This window comes from Elgaria multicarinata, chromosome 8, assembly GCF_023053635.1.
Source record: "Elgaria multicarinata webbii isolate HBS135686 ecotype San Diego chromosome 8, rElgMul1.1.pri, whole genome shotgun sequence".
Lineage (NCBI taxonomy): Eukaryota > Metazoa > Chordata > Lepidosauria > Squamata > Anguidae > Elgaria > Elgaria multicarinata.
This window is the reverse complement of record NC_086178.1, coordinates 102,542,454-102,558,748: the sequence shown is the minus strand read 5'-3', so window position 1 is coordinate 102,558,748 and position 16,295 is coordinate 102,542,454. Positions and strand designations below refer to the sequence as shown.

General features: G+C 41.7%; 1 protein-coding gene across 2 annotated transcripts in view; it reads left to right on the top strand.

The window, feature by feature from the left end:
• Window positions 1-2,269: 2,269 nt before the first annotated feature.
• Window positions 2,270-16,295, top strand: part of CHAT (choline O-acetyltransferase) — a 51,472-nt gene continuing 37,446 nt past the window's right edge. Inside the window, exons 1-4 of one of the 2 annotated variants that reach the window (XM_063131648.1) lie at window positions 2,270-2,332; window positions 6,779-6,970; window positions 8,954-9,072; window positions 15,287-15,340. In XM_063131648.1, the coding sequence (XP_062987718.1) occupies window positions 2,270-2,332; window positions 6,779-6,970; window positions 8,954-9,072; window positions 15,287-15,340 (428 nt within the window). Of the gene's footprint in view, window positions 2,337-6,778; window positions 6,971-8,953; window positions 9,073-15,286; window positions 15,341-16,295 lie in introns of both variants that reach the window. The other variant, XM_063131647.1, reaches the window with a different exon arrangement.

The window sequence follows — 16,295 nt, the reverse complement described above, 5'->3', positions numbered from 1 at the left end:
AGTTGGCTCCCTTCCTCACTACTATCACTGCTGCCCAATCCACACAACCTCCGAGAGGGAGCGCTCAAGGCAAGTGGATGATGCTTCTCCATCTCCTCACTCTCATCAATGCTTGAATGTCTGGAGAGACTACATGAACACACAGCAGCAAGAAGGGGGACTTGGAAGAGAAGGACCAGGAAATTCTGGTGATCAGTAGTGAGCGCCCTGCAGGGATGGGGGCCTTGGAGTGTGCCCAACCATGCTGACCCCTGACCCTGGCTGTATATATTTCCTTTGTAACATTGTGATAGGACAATGAAATTTGGTGTGCATGTTGAACAAAACTAGCATTTTATGCCCATGTACAACATATCACTTTGCATCCCTTTCCTTTTACACTTGGTGAGGAAAAGGTAAAATATTTTGCAATGTAGCACCTGCCTTGAATATCAGAATATAGGAATGAAAACATTCTGTTTCTCAAGTTCAAATCCCAGGACTCTACACACACATACACACACACACTTTGGGAAGGGGAAGGAAAGACGTAAAACAATTTTATTTATTATTTTATATCTTTCTGCCGAAATGGTGCTCAAAGTGCCAAAAATAATCAAATACAGAATAAAAACAAGATATAAATTAAAACACATCATAAAATCAAATCGATTAAAACCACAATAAAAAGGGGTATAATGCAATCTCTCTCTTGATGATTGAGGTATAACTATGAAATTTGGTATGTATATTTCTGGCATAGTTGTCAACTTTCCCCTTCAGTGAAATAGATCAGAACAAAGAAGTTTGGAGACATGTGGATATCTGGAACATTATTGCAGAGATTTGTGGAGCTCCATTCATGTGCCAGGTGCTGTAAAGAATTTAGAAATGATCCAGCTCCTGTCCAGAGATCCATCATTTTATGTAAGACAGACAGAACAAGGCACAGGAAGCAATGAAGGATTTATAATGAGTAATGTAAGGAAATGTTAGATACATCAGATGGCAAATGGAGGATTTGGTAAGGTGTAGCTGGATTGATTGAGGGAAAGTTTGGTTAAAAGAATTGCACTGCCATACTGCACAACATCCAGAGAATGGAAAAAACTCAAGCTCAGTCTGAGCATTTTGTGAATTTACGTTGGCATAAAGGGTAATGGATATTTGGCAACGGCTATGCAGGGAGTTGGAGGGGAGCTGTTACTTGATGCATTAACCTTTCACCTTGGAATATCTGTTTCCACATCTTGAGCAGATTGCTGATCAAAATGAGTGTGGCGGGCTTTCATTTCTCGGCCTGTGATTGACTCGCAACCTTGCAAAAGTAGCGACACATTATTCAGTCACTAGGAATTAGGAAATTCCTTCTTCTGCCTTCTAGCACATCCATTACACTAGTGAGCATTCTGTGGAATGTGCCCCCAATCTGTTCTCAATGTTCTGTTGCAGAAATATGATGTTGGATGGAACCATAAGGACTTCAGTATGTTATCTGCATGCCTGTTTGCTCTGGCAGACATGGGTGTATAACATCAGTATACCCACCCCAATAGCGGTCACTAAATGAAGTGTGGCAATCTTGAAGATCAAGTATACATAGCATGAAGTATAGTACTAAGAAAAGAAAGAAATAAGTTTCTGTCATCTAGAAAGGAAAAACCAAAGGGAAATGAGCATCCAAAGCAGGTCACTAAGGAGAAAAACAAGTTCTCAGGATGCAAAATATATTTATTTTAGATTTCTCTCCTTTGTGAGCTGTCATCTAGAAAGGCCTTACAGCTTCAGTGTGCATGTGAAACATTATCTGTATAGCTATGCATTAAAACTAAAAATCACATGTCTTTTTCATTCTTACAATTTTACTATAATAATACTAATTCGTAAAACAATACCAACCCCACAAAAGAGCTCAACCTATAAACATACATAAAATCCAAGAGGGGGGAAATAGAAAAGATGGAAAGATATATGCATTATTCTCCAAACTTGTATTAACTTTGTTTGTGTTCCATCTAGAGTTGTTCTTATTCCCAAAAGCTACAAGCATAGCTGCCATTTCCCCATAAATGCCATTTCCCCCCACATCCATTCACGTAATTGCAGTGAGTTTAAACATGAACATAATGTGCCAGACTTTCCAAAGCCACTGTTCAACAGATGGGTTTATTTCTGTTTTTTACTTCTTCTAATTATTTTCTTTTCTAGACCTAAGGTGTATGACTCTGCAATCACCAGCAAGTGCTTTCGATTTTTGCTCTCCATCAAAAGAACCAAAAGTGACACAAAGATGCCAATCCTAAAGAAAGCCACAGAGAAGAAAGAGAATGAAATGCACAGCCAAGATGAAATGGTGAGTGACTGTTTCTGGGAAATAACATCAGAATGGGATGTTGAATAAAGGGCAATTGCTATGAGAGCTGCAGAGGCGGTGGGTATTCTTAGTGGTAAATGTGTTACTCTTCATAGCCATCCCAAACTTGGACGCATTAAACAATACAGCATGTAACATGGGATGGGGAGATGGGAATGGGGGCACAGTATGGAAAGCAAGGCAATGAACCTCTCGTGCAAGCACTGAGTCATTACTGACTCTTGGAGGGACGCCAGCTTTTGCTGACGTTTTCTTGGCAGGCCTTATAGCAGGGTGGTTTGCCGTTGCCTTCCCCAGCCATTATTACCTTTCCCCCAGCTAACTGGGTACTCATTTTACCAACCTTGGGAGGATGGAAGGTTGAGTCGACCCAAGCCAGCTGCCTGAAACCAGCTTCCGCTGGGATTGAACTCAGGCCGTGGGGAGAGTTTCAGCTGCAGAAACTGCTGCTTTACCGCTCTGCACCACAAAGGGGCTGCCTATATACCCTGTGGTGGCTGCGAAGTGGCACTGCGTCATTTATACAACACAGCTGCCAACTCACACCCATCCCGGGGGTTTTCCAGTGAAACTTCATGGAAAATCCTCCCCAGCTTTTCCTTTTAATGCGAGGTCACCATCTTCTTCATGCCATCTGTCAGTGGTGACATGGCTGCACAGCGAAGCTGGAGGAATTCCAGGGGCAGATCAGGGGGTTGTCCATACAGCTGTTTACACTGCTGTAAATGCGCGCTTTAGAATGTGCACTTTAGGACAGATTATGCAGCCGCAAATGCGAAGCCATCCAGGGCCTGGAAAATCCGCTCCAAAAAAGTCGGGCATTTACCTTGACTTTTTTGGTAGTAGAGGTGTCTCCGCAGCTGTGAAAAAGCAAAAACAAAAAACAAAAAAAAACCATAGAAATGAAGTGCCATTCCTCTCCCCAACCCCTTTTTAATTTTATTTTATGTTCTAAATCTGCAGAGCTCTGCAGAAACAAATATAAATTTGGGAGGACCGGGCAACCCTTAATCTGAATATGCGGAGCTCTTGCAGATTGGGCTGTTTAAATTTTTAAAAAATGGGGGGATGGATGACCCCATTCCTTTCCTCCCTCCACCCCCATTTCTTTCTTTCTTTTTTTTTTTCCTTTTCTTTTTTAAACTTTTCAGAGGTGCCAGGCAGGAAAATTCGCACTTGCCTTCTTTCCTGTGCAGATGCCAGGAAGGAAGGCAAATGCGGGTGCAAGGCGCCTGGTGGTGCCAAAGCGCCTCCATATAGACGGGGCCAAGCTTCACAAGGGGGGCTGGGCAGAGGGTAGGGGGCGAGCTTCATGAGCTCCGTGGCCACTGGCACTGCTCGGAAAGCCTGCATTCCCTCCTGCCATGGGGATTATCAGTACCCCACCTTGCAATTGCAATGCTGTGGAAGAACCGCCATGAAAACACCCCTAAGAACTATCAATGAAGAATGCTTAACTAAGAAATCATCTGTATGTTACAGAACAACCCTTATTGTCATCCGAATCAGCTCCCTGTGAGTAGCCATGCATGTCGACAAAAGAAACACTCCAATGGTGCTTTGAAAGTAGCTTTACTTTAGGAATAAGCAATTTTCCATCCTAGGGTAGGAAGGTCAGTTCAGCCGTGTGGTCAGCAACCCATGAGGCAGGGAACAACAAGAAGAAGGAAGTAGGGGAGGAGACAGGAAAGGGGGAAACAAACATCCCAGCAACCCCCTCCCACCTTGCTCAGGTAAACATTAACTCTTTAGCTCCAGGTTCAGTGACCTGTAGCCCGAGTTCTGCTAACAATCCTAAGCATGTTTACTCAGAGGTAAGTCTCACAGATTTAAATGGGCTTTATTTTCCAGTAAGTGTGTTTAGGACTACAGCCACAATTAATTAAGCAATTACATTTTCATTAAACTTAAAAATGGGAATCACTTTGCTAAAATGTGTAGGACACAATCTGAGCCTTCCAGTCTCACCAAAGATGTAAATGCCTTATTCATGGGAGTAATGACTACATGCCATCAAGCTAGGCTCATGGGAAGCCCAGAAGCCTGGTATAGCACAGTAGTTGTGGCAGGCTGAGCAGGTAAGCTCACCCGTATGGTCCCTATGCCTGAGGGATACTTACCCCCTCCCTCCTGCTACCAACTGTCTCTGGAGAGGCCACCAGTGAGGGAGGAAGCAGCAGCCAGGCACCTCTCCACCGTGCCTGGGTCCAGCTCCAGCTGAGAGCCCCCCCCCCCTCCTGCTGTCACCTGTAACTGCTGAACTTTCCAACTAAGATTGTAGTGCCTGAATTTGCTTTCCTTTTCCCCCTCCCAATCCCCTTTCCTTTTGTGTCATGTCTTTTAGATTGTAAGCCTGTGGGCAGGGACTGTCAAGAAATACTTTTGTAAGCCACCGTGAGAGCCTTTTTTGGCTGAATGGTGACATAAAAATCCATAAATAAATAAATAAAATAAATAAATGGAGCACTGCTCTGTGTGTGTGTATCCCCATTCAGAAGACACGTTAAACCATGGCTTTAACCACCGGTGGTTAAGCCAGAAAGCCTGGCTGTGTTCAGAAGACACCTTAAACCACGGCTTTAACCATGATGAATAAAGCAAAAGGCCTTACTCACTGTGGTTAAAGCCATGGTTTAAGGTGTCTTCTGAAAATGGTCCGGCTTTCTGGCTTAACCACCGGTGGTTAAAGCCATGGTTTAAGATGTCTTCTCAACGGGGCCTGTGTGTGAGAGATTTACAACAGGGGTGGAAAACTGCTTTCAGCTCAAGGGCCAAATTACATTTCAGAGAAGCTCTGGGACACCACATCGGAGTGATGGGTGCAGCTAAAGACAAGGGGGATTACAAAAAAACCCAGCATATTGTAGTTTAAAATAGGGTGACCATATGGAAAGGAGGACAGGGCTCCTGTATCTTTAACAGTTGCATAGAAAAGGAAATTTCAGCAGGTGTCATTTGTATATATAGAGAACCTGCTGAAATTCCCTCTTCATCACCACAGTTAAAGCTGCAGGAGCTATACTAGAGTGACCAGATTTAAAGGAGGGCAGGGCACCTGCAGCTTTAACTGTTGTGATGAAGAGGAAATTTCACCAGGTTCTCCATATCTACAAATGACTCCTGCAGAAATTCCCTTTTGAGTACAACTGTTAAAGATACAGGAGCCATGTCCTCCTTTTCAAATGGTCACCCTAGTTTAAAACTCCTACTGCCAGTAACTAAAACTTAGGAGAGGCATTTCCAACTTTGAATATGGTGGGGGGAGATTGCACAGAATGGGAAATGGGGGGGACTTGTAGGGGAGGAGAAATGGGGGCAGGGAAGGGACGTGGGCATCTCGAGATCCTCAGAGATGTTGGAGTGGAGCAACAATGCTTGTGATAAATCATTTGAACCGGGTTGGGGGGGGGGGATAGACAGAAAGAGAACCTGTTTCTTCCTCCACTAGTTTCTTCTTGTAACTACGTGTTGCTGTAGATTGCAATTCTTAGGCTTCACTTCCTTCCTCCTTCTTCTCAGTTAGTTAACTTCCTGACGTGTGCAACCATAATGGCTGCACTCAACACTCTCTGAAACCACTTTTGTTTTCCCAGGAGCTATAAGCTCTTAACAATGCTATCTTTTAACTAGAAATATCAGTGTGTGTTTTGTTCTATAGCCTTGCCTTACACCAGTTACACACTAAAGTTACTCAGCTGAATTTTACCAAACAAAACATAACAATAACAAGAGTCCCTGGTTTGGCCCCCAGGCTCGAAGTTTCCAATACGTTAAGCAAATGCCATTGTTAGAAGGAAAATCCATTTCTTTGGCAGCCCTTACTAAAATAACACCACAGAATCCAACATGGTTTGGGTTTTTTTGCAATAATTGAACCCTTAGCATCCAGCTTCATTAAACACTGTTGCTCCTACTTATTAATCAACTAAAACTTTAGATTACTCTGTCAAGTAAACCAACTGCAGCATGCAGTCCTACTCAAAAAAGTCTCTTGGCCCTTCAGAGATCTCTGCCATTTTCAGTATATTATTGATGCACACAACTTGAAAAACTGTAGCAGTCTTTGCAGGCAGAATCCATTCAATATTTCATTGATTTTGGAATTCCAAAGGTTTTAAATGTGACACCAGGTAGGTTTGCCAAATTTTACATACCTGGGTTGTTGATATTTGCATAAAAGGGGGAATTTGGATCACTCCCTGGCTTTCTCATAGCTTCACTCACTGCAGCACCATGATAGGAGAAAGTGCATTGGTGAATTCTCCCTTCTGTGCAACTATTTCAGAGACAGCCATCCTGTCCATATGGAATCTGACAGATGTGGTGCAGTTACCTTAAAACATCAAGATTCATGCCAAACGTGTAGTTGTAACAAAATATTAAAGCAGTACCCCATCACTGATTACCTGATGTTGTTTTAATTAGGTAGTCCCCAAGCTTCCAGTGCCACCACTGCAACAGACATTGCACATGTACCTTCAGTGCATGAAACATTTGGTGTCGGAAGAACAGTATAAGAAGACCCAGGTCATAGTAGAGAGGTTTGGAGCAGCAGGAGGCCCAGGAGAGCTCCTTCAGCAAAAGCTTCTCGAAAGACGGGAAAAACTTGACAATTGGGTAAGCCCACTGTTACTTAGTTCCAAATACCTTTTATAATATAATATGTAAAATAGTCTGAGAACAAACTGTTGCCAGTCTATGTTCATGCCTCCCTTTCTCCTTCTACCACCACCACCTCCTTTCCCCTCTGAGATTGGCTGCTCTGGTGTCACAGAATGTTTAGAAACGTTCTAGTTACAGAGGAAAAGTTGAAACACATCACTCCTTTTGTAAAGGAAATGAAAGACTGGTGGGGGTGGGGATCATACAGAGCCTAGAAACATAAAGTGTAAAAAAAACTTTGCCAACCACTGTTGGTGGTGAAAAGACAGGGGCCTGATCTGCAAGCAATGACAACCTCATGTATGGCTTGAGTATACAGCTCATTGAATTATGAGCTGTTGTTGTTAATTGTGGGTAGTCTTTACATGGGAACTCTGCACTGAAGTTTAACTGTGGGTTGTTAACCACGAACAATCCAGACTTCACAACCCAACAACAAACCATGGGTTCTCCTCCTCGGTTGTTCAAGGTTAACAATACATAGTTAAACTACAGTGCAGTGTTCACATATAAAGACAACCCAGAGAGCTTCAGCTATTGGACAGTATAGAAATGCAATAAATAAATAAATAAATCCACGATTCAACAACAACCCATAGTCAGCCTGTACTCAGAGTTGTCATTACATGCGGACCAGGTCAGGAAGAATGAGAGCCAGGAAGATGTGTGAGCAGACAGTCCAGAGGCAAGATGATGAATGAATGAATAAATAAATAAATCACACAAAATGTGGTGTTTAGATATATATTTTACATTTATTTTCTGTCAAATGTGTTTATTCTCAGTTTGCATTTCTAAGCATATTTTATCCTAGAATACACATTTTAATATGCTTCTTGGTACTTCTTTTGACTTGACAACTGCATCACAAAATTCAGAGAGGTGTGAAATATGAAGGATAAATGTGTTTCAATCCACACATTACAGAGGTGTGGATCAGGCTCATTTGCTTTAAAATGCAGCTGGATCCCTGTTCTATAGCATACATAGCAAAAATGATCAATCCAGACTTGGAGACAAGTTAAGCAGTTCCTGACATACTAACTCTGCATTATTTTGCATGAATAAGGACAACCAGAATCTTTGTAAAGAGAATTAAGTACGTGGTGGGAGAAACCAGTTCAATCTAAGCAAATTAAGAATGACTGTCCATTTCAAGGTTAATTCCATTAACCAAACCTGTAATGACAGGAATAATAGCTAATCAATGCCATAGCAATAATATTAATATAATATATATCCAAATGATACCATTTCAGTAAAGATCTAGGAGAAGTTTATTTCTTTAAAATAAAATGGGATGTAGGTTCCTCTGGTTTTGTAACCAAAGCAAATGGATGCATTTATAAAATTTGTTTTCTGTCACATGGTCCTTTTATTCTACAAAATGGAAAGCCTTTTGCAAAAGGAGAGCTGATTTTAAAGTAAATAAATAACTAAATGTCTTCCTGAAAGAGGAAAGCATGATTCATAATAATGCACAATAGTAGCAGGAACACATTTTCCTTCTCCGCACTTAAAAAGGCTCTGGCTGTTAAAATTAAAATCACCAAAGGATGATGTAAACCAGAGGAACTCTAAAGTAGAGATGGGCTTTTGGCCTTAATATTCTAGGACAACCTTGTCAACTTCATGTGGCCTCTTCATGTGAAGACTACAACTTCTATCATTCCTAGCCAGCATGGAGAGCACCAGGTTGGGGAAGACAGCTTTAGGGAATATGGGGGAAGGGTTTTATTTTTAGCATCTGTTCCTACAGAAATGGAAAAAAGAAGTCTCAAAGGAATGATATTTCAGCAGATGCCTAAAATTCAGAAATGAGCGCATAAATAAGCACAGCAGATACATCTTATATGGTTTGTCTATGTAGTCATGTATACATCTTTTGTTCTTTTCTTTTTCATTTTTCCTTCTTTTTTCTCCCTTCTTTTTTGGTAGGTTTTAAACTACTGGCTAGATGATATGTACCTCAACAACCGATCAGCTCTTCCAGTCAATTCAAGCCCAGCAATTATCTTTGCCCACCAACAATTCCAAGACGCAAATGACCAACTGAGGTAAAATCTTTGTGGATTGCACTGAAAAAGAACTATCCTCCCATATTCTATTGTGGCCAAGTAGTAATAAAAGACAAATGGATTTCCACTGAGGTAGAACAAATACTGAAAGTGAAACATTCCACACATTTGGGGTTGAGCAAGTTATTCTCTTCGGCTACCTGAACTATTTAGTTCAGTCTGATTATTTATAATTCGTGGTGCACGGATGAATGGTAGCATGGTCAGAAATAGTTTAAGCAAATGGGAGAATCTACAAATGCCAACAACATTGAAATTCTTATGGAAAACTTGGAATGTAGCTGAAATAGTTAAACCAGGAGTCCCCAACTTTGGGGGACTGATGGGCACATTTGGAGTTTTGAGAGTGGGTGCTCTCACACAATGACTGCCCTGAGAGGAGCTTACTCATTCACAAAATGGCTGCCATGGTGGGCACGGCCAGTCAGAAAACACCCATTTCCCTAAGGCAGAGTGGTGAGGTGAAAAGAAAGGTAATTTGCCTAAGTACAAGGCAGAGGAGTGATCTCAGCCAAAACAGAAAACCGCCTAGTTTCCTGCTTGAATGCCCATGTCACAAAACTGATGAAGTTAGAGATAAGTAAATTGGCCAAGAAACTGAGTACAAGGCAGAGGGCGGTGGGCTGAGGCCAAATGCCAAAGCATATATTCCCACACACGCAACACCACTTGCCCAAACCCCTCCAAAAACCAGACAAAATATGCACACCCAATAAAATACACACCGCACCAAAAACCAAAAACTCAAGCAAAGACTGAGTTCACACAACACGCTAACCCACCCAGTGTGGGTTGTTGTTGAAGCATGGGTTATCATGTTGTCTGAAAGCAGTGTGTCCTCTATGATTAACCATGTAAAGTGGCTTGTAAACCACCCTGAACAACCCAACCACAAGCCATGGGTTCTCAAGATGGCTTGTTCCAGAAAAATAAACCACACTGCATGGTTAACAAGCCATGCACTGTGTTCTGACAACACATTAACCCACAAAACTTCAAGCAAACTGAACCCTAAAATGCACACAGCACAGTGAAAACACCCCCTTCTCTCCTGCCACTTCTAGCCCCCAGGATGTTTTGTACCATATTCCAGCCTCCTTTTTCTTTCTTTTGTGTGGCTGGGCACGCTTCAAAGGGAAGTGCTGGGCGGCAGCTGCCTTCCATTTTTACTTTCTAAGAATGTCTCTGGGGATCACATGGGCCCCAGAAGCATTCTTGCAAATAAAAATGGCTCTTGAGGCCAGAGTATCCCTTTTGGCATGCCAGCCTCCTAGCTAAACCATTTTTAAAATTAAAAAAGAATCTACAAAATAGACTGTGTTCATTGATTGCTGGTGGAGATTTATGGGATAGGGTATTTATTTGAACTTTCACCCCTTTGGATTACAATATTCCAACAAGCTTTTATCAATAAAACAAATTTTACAATCTGCTGTAAGGCAAGTACTTCAGCCTAACTGGACTGTTGTGGACCAAAGCATTTGGATTAGTTGTAAGAGGAAGATTCTGTATTTTATCATGAGGAAACCAGAGGTCAGCGGTCATGCAATTCAAGGAAAATATATTCAGTGTGTTTACACTCTTATAAAGACATAAACTGAAAATCTTCCTAGAAGACAGGCTGTATGTGAAACGGCTTTTGCTGCTTATGACATCCTTTCACCAAACAAGTAATCTTTAGGGAGATGGTGCCCAAACAGAGAACAGCTTCTGTTTTGCTATAGTTACAACTTGCTGAACTGTAGCAAAGCCTGACATGTTACTGGATCTAATATGAGATGTTTGTGTGGCAAAGGAAAATGTCTCTATCCTTAGTTTAGAACCTCAGCAAAACTGAGGGGGTAAGTGGGAAGTGAAAGCAAAATATAAACATCCAGGAAAATTGTTCTGATTTCAAAACCCCATGTAGACAATGCCTGTTCTTGTGCTGAAAAGTGGAACTGATTTACAGGGCTAGGAAAGAGGGGGGAATCATTAATGGTTACACATTTCACTCAGTTACACATTTTAAATGAACTACAGGCCCAGTCCTAAACCAGGGATGGAGGACCTCTGGCCCTTGGACCATATTTGGCCCACCAGGCTGGCCCATCTGGCATGTGGGGCCACAGTCAAGGCCTCCTCCTACCCTTGAAAGTTAACAGTCCCTACTGTTATCTCCAACCACTAATCAGCAATAACAGCAGGGACTGTTAGTGTGCTGTTTTGCCTTCCCAAATGGGAGCATGAGTTGAGTACTAAGTGCTTCACTGACCCCACATCCTTCCCAATGGGGGAAGGTGCAGGACAGGTGAAGATGCTTCAGTTGTGGTGGCTTCGCTGTGCACTAGCTTTCCCTGGCTGCAGAAAGCCCACAGGGAGCAAAGCTGTGGAGCTAACGATGTCAGGTGACGTGGCCCCATTCATTGATGTTCTCTGACCTGCAGTGTGTATGTGGTGTGTGTGTGTGTGTGTGTGTGTGTGTGTGTGTGTGTGTGTGTGTGTGTGTGTTATTAGCCACCTCTGTCTTAAACAGGCTGGATGTGCCACTTATTTAAGTACTTTATGCTATATAATAGTACCAAAATATCTACCCTTATGGCCAGAATAATTTTGTATGCTGTGAGATATTAGCTTTTTGATCACTACACCCTAAGCCATGGCTGGGCAACTTCAGGCCATCTGGGAACCAATTTCCAGCCTCTGAATTGGCCCCCACCCGGTTGGACTAGATAATCTTCAAGGTCCCTTCCAACTCTATCATTTTATGTGGATGGTATTGGTTGCCAGTTGGGTATTTGTAACATGGAATTGCAGCTTCTGTTGCATAGACTTTATGTGACTATTCCAACGAACAGACAAAACTGGGACTTGGGTCCACCACTTTGACCGCTGTCCAGCTCCAAGGTAGTATTGAAGCTGGAACTAACCACAGCATAGGATACAATACCATATGCATATTGCCTGTGACCCTGTTCAGACAACACGCTAAGTCATGGTGGTTAACCATTTTGAACTAAACATTATGGCTTAGCATATGGTGTGCACCATGGCTTAGCGTGTCGTGTGAACCATTCCTAACCATGGTGGCTACATAACCCCAGTTTAAACACTCTCACTAACCATTTGCTGCAAAAGGGTTAGCGGCCTAACCATGGCTTAGCATGTTCACTGAACAGGTTCTATGTCTGTTAAGGGTGTGGTCCTTGACAGATGCAATTTCCTGGCTTTTTGGAGCTTGAATGAACATGAAAAGGTCTAACACCACACATTCAACTGACAATTTTTTTTAATTTATTGAATATTATGTAATACTGTGAAAGAATTCCAGATAACTGTTATCTAAAGAGCTTGGGAGGCACATTCTTAGGTTCCTCCACAGCATGCCTGGCTTGTTCATTTTTCAGACTTGAGGGCTACAATTCTGTGCATACCATGTGCAGGTGTTGAAGGGCTTTCCCTGTGCAAGACTGTAGCCAAGAATCCATTTTCCTTACTATTAACACTCTCTGATTACCTGTTACTGAAATAAAACCAAGTAGAAAATTAAGTACAAATGATATTTTAAAATCTAGTGTCCGTGTTATTCTCTTTTGCATAGACAATGCCCAGAGACTTAAAGAATAACAACAGCCTACTCTACACAACAACATACTTCCTCTCATTAAACTGAATGGCTTCATTGTGACCACTGTTTGTTAGGAAACTATGTTTTGCATCTCTCCAATGTGAGCTGCCCCGTTCCTCTTAGAAACAGAGGGAACTATGCAGTCAGAAGAAAATGAGAGAGTTGCTGTCCAGCTCCTAGGCAAAAGGTTGTCAGGATATTGATTTCAATTAAAAAGCACTTTGGAGGCCTACTTCTCAAGGACAGACTAGATGTGATGGCAGCAGCAAATATGTTTCTTTTCACATGCCTTCCCCATTCATGTACATATAAAGCAAGGAGTGCTTTATATGTGAACTGGTGCCAATGGAGCATTCTTTTCTTTATGTAACGCCATGAGAGCAGAGCTTTGGGAAATGTGACTGATGAAGGAAGGTTTAAACCACCACTCTCCACAGGTAGAGTTGCTGATCCAAATCAGGGCTTTGTGTACTTACTTTAAGCAGGGCTAGGCAACTTGTGGGCCTCTAGATGTTTTGGCCTACCACTCCCCTGAGCCCTCACCACTGGCTAGGCCTGTTGGGAATTTTAGGATGAAACATTTGGAGGGCCACAGGTTGCCCACCCCTGCTTTAGAGTAAAGAACAAAGAGGACAGTCTGAGGCATGCTACATATTTAAAGCTAATGTGTACTTTGACCCTGAGTGGGGCCTTTAAAAGGAGGTTGCAGAAGGGGTACTGAATTCTCTCCCTTCCTTGGACTTCAGTCCCCTTCCAGTCTGTGGCTCCAGCCACTTTTCTGAGTTCCCAGCCAGCTCACTTCCAGTTTCAGGAACAGAAAATAGTGGCTTGAGGAATATACTGATGGGAGGGAATTTATGGGAGAGGTGTGTGTTTCAGCACTTCTCTCCAGTACTCTTCTTTTACTGTTACTAAGACAAACACCACCCAGCTCTTGCTTGGTATGTGAATGGGGCAGACACAGGGCAAGTGTCAGTGCTTAGCACTGTAGGGCACCTAGAGATGTGAAGGCCTGGGGGAAAACCAGGAAAATTCAGGGGAAAACAATTTTTCCATCCGCCCCCTCACCCCCGAAGCCTTCCCCACCCCCACCCCAAAATGGAAAAATGGGTGTGTGTGAAAGAAAAGTGGATTATGGAATGTTTGATTTTAGCATGATGAATAAAATATTCAAGACAAGGTGTTCATATATTTACTTCTCCAAATGATTTTTAAATACTATGTACAGTATCAGATTATTACAATTTCTGTGTACCGAGGACAAGCAAGTCCTAGGTTGCAAACTGAGACTGAAACTGATAGTGATAGCTGTAGCTCAGAGAATGAGTCCGATTAAATTTAATGCATATTCATTGAGTCTTGGTCTAACCTTTTTCTCAGTTCTTTTTATGGGAATGGGTGCTTTATGTCTGTTTGACACTGTGGAGACTAGTGGAGACATAAATAATTTTCTAATTTATTAATGTTGATGATTTCTTCTGTGTGTGTGTGTGTGTGTGTTTAATTGTTTTTTGCCTGCTCCTCATAAACTGGCAAAACCAAAAAGATTCCTTATAGTTCAAGAGTTTGTAGCTCCATTTGTAACCCTAAGGAGGTTCGCTTGGCACCTACATTGTATGCTTTTAGACACCAGGTGAAGACCTTTTTATTCTCCCAGTATTTTAACTGTCTATAAATAAATTTTCACTTGGTGTTTTAAACTTGTAATTTTGCATTGCTGCTGTTTTTATCTAGTTGAGCTTTTATATTGTATTTTATATTATGGTTTTATACTGTTGTTTTATACTTTGAATGTTTTTAATTTTTGTGAACCGCCCAGAGAGCTCCGGCTATTGGGCGGTATAGAAATGTAATAAATAAATAAATAAATAAAGAAAGAAAGAAAGAAAGAAAGGTTAAAAAAAATTAAAAGCAAATTCAATTTGTAATCATTGTTTGAATACAATGTACTTTTAATATACCAAATGTGATAATTTTATGCCAAACCAACTTGTACATAATTACATTTTATGTTCCTAAATTAACAAAGTGACTTTCAATCTGTAAAAAGTGCTAATATTGCATTTTTTTTCATTTCCCCCCCAAAATTTTAGTTTTTCCTCAGAAAAAAAAAAAACCTGGGGAAAACGTCCCCCCCACACCATGGCTTCAAAATTTCCAGAAATTTTGCATCTCTAAGAGCACCTATTTTATGCTTTAACTTTTGTGAACCACCTCAGAGAGCTTTGGATGTTATGTGATATAGAAATTTAACATAAATAGGTGTGATTGTTGTAGTGGCAGACTTTGACTGAAGAATCTGTGGGTGTGAATCCCACTCAGCTATCAGGTTAACTGGGTTACTTTGGGCAATCACTGTCTTTCAGCCTAACTTACCTCACAAAGTTGAGGTGAGAATAAAATGAGGGAGAACTATGCATACTGCCCTAAGCTCCTTGGAGGCAACTTGTGGGCTACCAGTTGGCAAAACGTTCACCCCAACAGCTCTGTCTTGATTATGATATATACAGTGCCCTCAATGTATAGCGTTTAAACACCACCACCACTCAAAGTATAATTCATACTACTTCTGTCTTTCACTTACAGGTTTGCTGCCAATCTCATTTCTGGAGTTCTCGATTATAAAGCTCTGCTGGACACGTAAGTAATTTGGTTCTTGCAAACAGAATCAGTGTTAGGAGCATAAAGAGATGCAAGTAGAAGTGTTAGTAGAGGTCCAGGGGCATATATTGCTTCAGATAGCCATTTAAGGTCACTTACATGACAGAGCAAACCAGTTTTCAAAACTACTTTTGTCATCATCTGGGAAGTGTGTTGAAAGACCTAGAAAGGCACTAGGAAAAGTCCTAAGTAGAGAAAGTCCTGGCTAGACAGAGCTCTAAAGGGCTTAGCCCTATAAACAGTAGACTATTCTCGGATCTGGGATCTGTTCTCAGTGCCAGGGTTCAGCCCTAGAATATGTGAAAAGTATAAAGGCAAGAGCAGCTCTGTGCTTCTTAGAAGCTGCGCTGTGTTGGCACTTTTCTTTTTAGAAATTTACCATCAGACCTAACTAGCTCAAAGAATGATAGTTTCCAGAGTTCCTTGGAACAGAAGCAATAAGAAATAAACTAATAGAAGTTGTAGTGCAGACAAGGGCCAAACTGAAATGGGCCTCTGTCAAGTTAGCTAGGGTGACCCGAGGGGGGGGGGATCTACACTACTGCTTTAAAGCGCTTTATAACAGTTTTGACAACTGTTGGGGCCCAGGACACACTGCATATACAGGTTTCAAAACGTTTTCAAAGTGCTTTAAAGTGCTTTAAAAGCAGTAGTGTAGATTTTTCCCCCCCCCCCTTATGAAAAGGAGAACACAGGGCTCCTGCATCTTTAACAGTTGTATAGAAAAAGGAATTTCAGCAGGTGTCATTTGCATATATGGAGAACCTGGTGAAATTCCCTCTTCATCACAAGAGTTAAAGCTCCAGGCGCTAAACTAGAGTGACCAGATACCAAAGAGGCCAGGCCCCCTGTAGCTTTAAATGTTGTGATGAAAAGGGAATTTCACCAGGTGCTGCATGTATTCAAATGACTGAAATCCCCCTCTCTATACAAC